The following is a 5,875-nucleotide window of genomic DNA, read 5'->3' on the forward strand; positions in this document are numbered from 1 at the left end:
GAATATCCTCCTCTTGTTATTTTGTGTCAGGCTGGAAAACAATCGTTTTTATTGACAGGGGCGATTAGGTAAAGGGCTGTTTATCTAGCCCTGGGTATTCTCAAACTAAACATTGACTTGACAGTGTTTTCCTTAAATGTTTTTTTCCTCCTGTAACAATCGGCTCTGGATTGCATCCATTTGCAGTTGTTAGGCTCTTATTTACTGAACGGTTAATCAGAGTGTCACTTGCAAAGGACTTTGTTTTAAAGTGGGGAAATAAAAAAAGTTAAGGGAACGCTATAGCTTAAAAATCACATTGTATGCGTCATGTGTGAGCTACTAAAATAATGACACCTAGTTATGTATAACTCTGCTCATGTACAGAGGTGGGGGAGGGTCTGTCCCTTTGATGGATCGCTCTATGTAAGTTACCACGTTGGACAAAAATTGGCAACAAAATGTCACTTAAAGGAGAACTATGAGGTGAGTGCTTTCCACTCACCTCATAGTTCTAGCCGACCTGTGACAATGAGACTGTCACAGGTCGGCTCAGTAGATCGGGAGGTGAGCGAACACATACCGGCGTTCGCTCACCTCTCAATCCTGTCACGGCTCTCTGCCGTGACAGGGGGAGGGGCTAGATTCCCCCCTCCCAGCTCCGATCCGCCAGCGCTGACTGGCAGAACGGACGGGGGAGAGGGCGGGCACAGCTGGCTCTGCCTTTAGATAGGCAGAGCCAGCTGTCAGTCACGCAGCTGGGCGGATCCCGGCACAATTGTCGGGATCCGCTTCAGCTGCGGCGTCTCAGTATACCGCAAGCTACAGCTCGCGGTATACTGAGCTTAGGGTGACGGGAGGACGCTAGTTTGTGTCCTCCCGTTACCATAAGGAGAACTATGGGGAAAAGACTTAACCCCATAGTTCTCCTTTAAAGGAATACTGGAGAGGAAGTCTGCTCAACAGTGGGAAATACTGCCAATATATGCACCGATCAGCCATAACATTATGACCGCCTGTCTAATATTGAGTAGGTCTCACTTTTCCTGACCCATCGAGGCATAGACTTCTCTAGACCTCTAGACTAGACTAGGCAGCAACGGCAAAACCTAAGACATCAGGGCCGTGGGTGGCCGCTGGTCTTTTTGGTGTACCATGGGTATGATGTGGTATCTGGCACCAAGCCGTCAGTAACAGATCCTTTAAGTTCTGTAAGTTGCTAGGTGTAAGATCCATGGATCAGACTTGTTTTCCCAGCACATCCCACAGATGCCCGATTGGATTGAGATCTGGAGAATTTGGAGGCCAAGTCAACACTTCATATTTGTTGTTGTGTTCCTCAAACCATTCTTCAACCATTTTTGCAGCGTGGCAGGGCGCATTATCCTTCTGCAAGAGGCCACTGCTATCAGGGAATACCATCTCCATGAAGGGGTGTACTTGGTCAGCAATAATATTTTGGCACTGTAGGTGGTACGTGTCAAAGTAACATCCACATGAATAGCAGGACCCAAAGTTTCCCAGCAGAACATTGCTCAAAGCATCACACTGCACAGCAATTCACTTCACCTCTCAATGGTCATAATGGTATGGCTGATCATTGTATATAATATATATATTTGTGGTCAGAGTCTAGACACGAACATGCATGACAACCTATGTACCACGACCTGAGGTGTGACTTGGCCGCATAGGACAATATGCCTAAAAGGGGGCATACTCAAGACGATGTACAGTTGGGAGGACTCAAACATATCACAGTCACCACAATAAATTTTTTTGGAAGATAGATATTGAAGAGCGCCTAAAAGCAGTTAGTTTTTCTTTTTGGTCTGTTGCTCTCGATAAACTTTTCATGAAGGCTCTAACCCTTCCCCGCTCTATGCAAAGAAAAGACACCCTTTTGGCTGGAGTTGGCCTTTAAACCCGGGAGTCCAGTGCTGCCAGGCCAGCATGCTAACTACTGTCTTTGTCACTTATATTTGGGTCGTTTCCTTATGGTGGGCAATCGGATCTAATGAGCTGTGTATTGTTTTGTTGCAGAAATCCCCAACTTCCTGACCGAGCAAGAGTGCAAGCTTCTGATTCACCTGGCCCAGCTTAAAGGTCTCCAGGCCAGCCAGATTCTGCCCATCAATGGCTACAAGGAAGCCATGGAGAGCCTGGAGATCAGCAAGACGGACATCTTCAACCTGCTGGACCACAATCAGGACGGACAGCTGGAGCTCAAAGAGGTCAATAGAGATCAGCAAACACCAAATCCATGAGTTGTCCGAACCATTCTGACCCGACTGGGAGAGGACCATTCTGACCCAACTCGGAGGGGATCATTCTGACCCGACTGGGAGGGAACCATTGTGACCCGACTGGGCGGGAACCATTCTGACCCGACTGGGCGGGAACCATTCTGACCCGACTGGGCGGGAACCATTCTGACCCGACTGGTAAGGAACCATTCTGACCCGACTGGGAGGGGACCATTCTGACCCGACTGGGAGGGGACCATTCTGACCCGACTGGGAGGGGACCATTCTGACCCGACTGGGAGGGGACCATTCTGACCCGACTGGGAGGGGACCATTCTGACCCGACTGGGAGGGGACCATTCTGACCCGACTGGGAGGGGACCATTCTGACCCGACTGGGAGGGGACCATTCTGACCCGTCTGGGAGGGAACCATTCTGACCCGTCTGGGAGGGAACCATTCTGACCCGTCTGGGAGGGAACCATTCTGACCCGACTGGGAGGGAACCATTCTGACCCGACTGGGAGAGGACCATTCTGACACGACTGGGAGAGGACCATTCTGACACGACTGGGAGAGGACCATATTGACCGGCCTGGAGAGGACCATTCTGACCCGTCTGGGAGGGAACCATTCTGACCCGACTGGGAGGGAACCATTCGGACCCGACTGGGAGGGAACCATTCGGACCCAACTGGGAGGAAACCATTCTGACCCGACTGCATCAGTCCAGGAGTGATAGACAGTCATAGGAGATCAGGGCCGACCACTGATTGGACTGTAACTGTCCAATAGCGGTCTAGATTGGTTGGAGAGTATTGGAAAGCTGCTCAATAAAGAGATATGAGTGGGAAATAACATTGTAAACACTTCAGTTTGCTAAAGGTTAAAGAAGAACTCCAGGATTTTCAAAAGTTAACCCTTGCTGTGGGGCTACCCCTGCACTGCAAAGGTTAACTGCTCATTTTTGTCTATGGGTGGGAGTAAAAAAGAAATATTCACCCGATCCTCAGTCCTCCGACAGTGAGCGCTCACCTCTCACCCCCCCACCACTCCGGCTGTGGTATGTCCCTTGGCGTCCTCATGTCTAACAGATGACGTCACGGGTTCTTAGACAGACGGAGTTCGGGGGAGAAGAGGCTGAGGGGACTGCTTTAGCAGCCGGACAGGGCCGAGCATTGGGTGAGTATTTCTTCTGGACATGTGCGATTCGTTTGGTTCCGAATCAAAATTCGTACACATTTTCAGAAATTCTGACGCATCCGAATGCGTCCAAATCCAAATTTCTGTTTCCGAATTTTGGATCCCGTCCGAATTTCGTTCAAAAACTAAACTGGATCGGACATGTGACTTTTCTGGCCAATCAGATGTGTTTTTCGGTTTAATGCATCCGAATGGGTCTGAAAACAAATTCTCATCATGGCAACATGGGAGCTACATACAGCATATACATATAATACTAAAGCCGAGGCTCCCAGACCCGAATGGCATTCGGGATCTGAATTTCCGAATTGCATTGGGGAGCTCCTGAGTGCCATCGGGGTCTGGGAGCCTCAGCTTTAGTAATATGTGTATATGGCTCCCAGACCCGAATAAGCGTTCAGGAGCTCCCCAATGCAATTTGGAAATTCGGATCCCGGACGCCATTCTGGTCTCTGAGCGTCAGCTTTAGTATTAATATCTGTATTTGGTTCTCTGTGGTATTCGTAAACTCATCCGAAACTAATGAAAATTCGGATTTGGTCCGAAACCTGAACCGAATTGAATTTCGGATCCGAATCCCGAAATAACGAAATACCCGAACCGAATCGAATGTTTCCGCAGCTTACATGGCCTGACATTGTATGTTGTGAATGAAACGCTCGCTGCCAATCAGTAGCTGCTCAGTGGAATCTTATGTAGTCACACCGCTTCGGCTTTATCTCATGTCTTCTCTTTATCTTCCAGGTCCTAACCCATTCCCGCCTGGGGAACGGAAGATGGATGACTCCGGAAAATATTCGAGAGATGTACACGGCAGTTAAAGCTGATCCAGATGGAAATGGTACATATTGTAGGGTGGCACAGTAGCTAAGATGATAGTACTTTAAGTTTACAGCACTAGGTTCCTGGATTCAGTTCCCATCAGGGAACACTACAGGAAAGGGTTAAAACCCCCCTGAGAGTTTTTTTTTTTTTGCTGTATGTGTCGCATTGCAGGAATTTCCCTCCACTTCCTGACCTGCTGACACAACAGGAAGTGTTTTGAAAAGTGAATTAAGCTCTCGCTTTAGACATTTGTCATAGGACCAGCTGTCCCCATTGGGAAAACTCCTCTCCTCTCTTGTTGCAAAAGTTTAGGGAGCTGATAGATATGTGATCGCGCTGGACCAGTAGGAGGAGGAATCGGTTTTGATATAAGTCTGAAAAGATGGGAGATGTATTTTTTGGAGGGAGGTAGCCCATGATAACAGTGTGTGTGTGTAGTGTATGGACATGGTTATGGTCCTAGGCTGCTGCCTCTCTGGTCGTGATAGGTTGTTTATTTAAATGGAAATGTCAGATACAACTAACGCATTTCGAGGGAATAAGACTCCCCCCTCCTTACTTCTTGAGCAACAAGGTAGGGGGGTGTAGAAATAATCATTTGACCGGGGTCCTAACCTTCCCCACTCTACACTGGCAGCCTAAATCTAATTGGTTGTTTTTGGCAGCGCCACCATTCCGCTTTAGATATATGGATGCCCCCCCACCACCACGTGGTCATACAGCAATGAATGTCACCTCTCTTCTCTGTGCTGTGCTTGATTAGGTGTCCTCAGCTTGGATGAGTTCAAGAAGCTGAACCTCGGAGACTTCCACAAATACCTGGGGAACCGAGAGATCACCATGAACGACTTGGTGAGGAACAGCCAGCACACGTGGCTCTACCAGGGAGAGGGCGCCCACCGGGTACTGCGATCCATCCGCCAGAGGTAGGTGACAAGAGTCATATCCAGAGCTCCCTCTGAATTACAAGCTGCTTTATAGATACTGGGGATGCACCGCTACCGATACTAGTATCTGTGCCGATACCGAGTATTTGGGTGAGTACTCGTACTGGCCCAAATGCTCCGATACCTTCCCCGATACCGGAACTTCTGGTCAGAGGAAGATTTTCTCGGCACGGCAGTAGCGTAGGTGAACATGGAGCCGGCTTCCCGGGTGATCAGGAAGCCAGGTGGAGAGTAATGACCCACATCCTGCCTTCCTAATTGGCTCCATGCTGCTTGGCTGGGAAGCCAGCTTTCCAGCCAATCGTGAAGCTTGGAGGCGGGTCATTCGTCGCCACCTGGGTTCCTGATTGGCCGGAAAGCCGACTCGATGCTGATTGGCTGGGAAGCTGGTTTTCCCGGCCAGTCACAATCGAGACGGCCAAACAACATGGACCCAGCTTCCTGATTGGCCGGGAAGCCGGCTCCATGCCAGCGGAAGCACCGGTATTGGTACTCGGTATCGACGAGTACCGAGAGCAAAGTATCAGTAGTTGTACTCGATACCGAAAAACCATTATCGGTGCATCCCTATATAAAACTGGTCGTAACATTATCCACATCTTATTATCCCTAAGGCACCTTTCCCACCTTCATATCTGCTGTATAGATTGTTATTGTGGGGAGGGGGGGGGGGGG

At 49.2% G+C, this 5,875-nt stretch overlaps 1 protein-coding gene across 1 annotated transcript in view; it reads left to right on the forward strand.

Annotated features, from left to right (window-relative positions):
- The window catches only part of P4HTM (prolyl 4-hydroxylase, transmembrane), a 36,323-nt gene that overhangs the window by 21,336 nt on the left and 9,112 nt on the right, over nt 1-5,875 (forward strand). Inside the window, exons 3-5 of the mRNA XM_018576138.1 lie at nt 2,023-2,213; nt 4,173-4,269; nt 5,017-5,179. Coding sequence (XP_018431640.1) covers nt 2,023-2,213; nt 4,173-4,269; nt 5,017-5,179 — 451 coding nt within the window. The remainder of the gene's footprint in view (nt 1-2,022; nt 2,214-4,172; nt 4,270-5,016; nt 5,180-5,875) is intronic.

The sequence above is a fragment of the Nanorana parkeri genome, unplaced genomic scaffold (genome assembly GCF_000935625.1).
Source record: "Nanorana parkeri isolate BGI_ZX_2015 unplaced genomic scaffold, ASM93562v1 scaffold56, whole genome shotgun sequence".
In the NCBI taxonomy this organism is placed as follows: Eukaryota; Metazoa; Chordata; class Amphibia; order Anura; family Dicroglossidae; genus Nanorana; species Nanorana parkeri.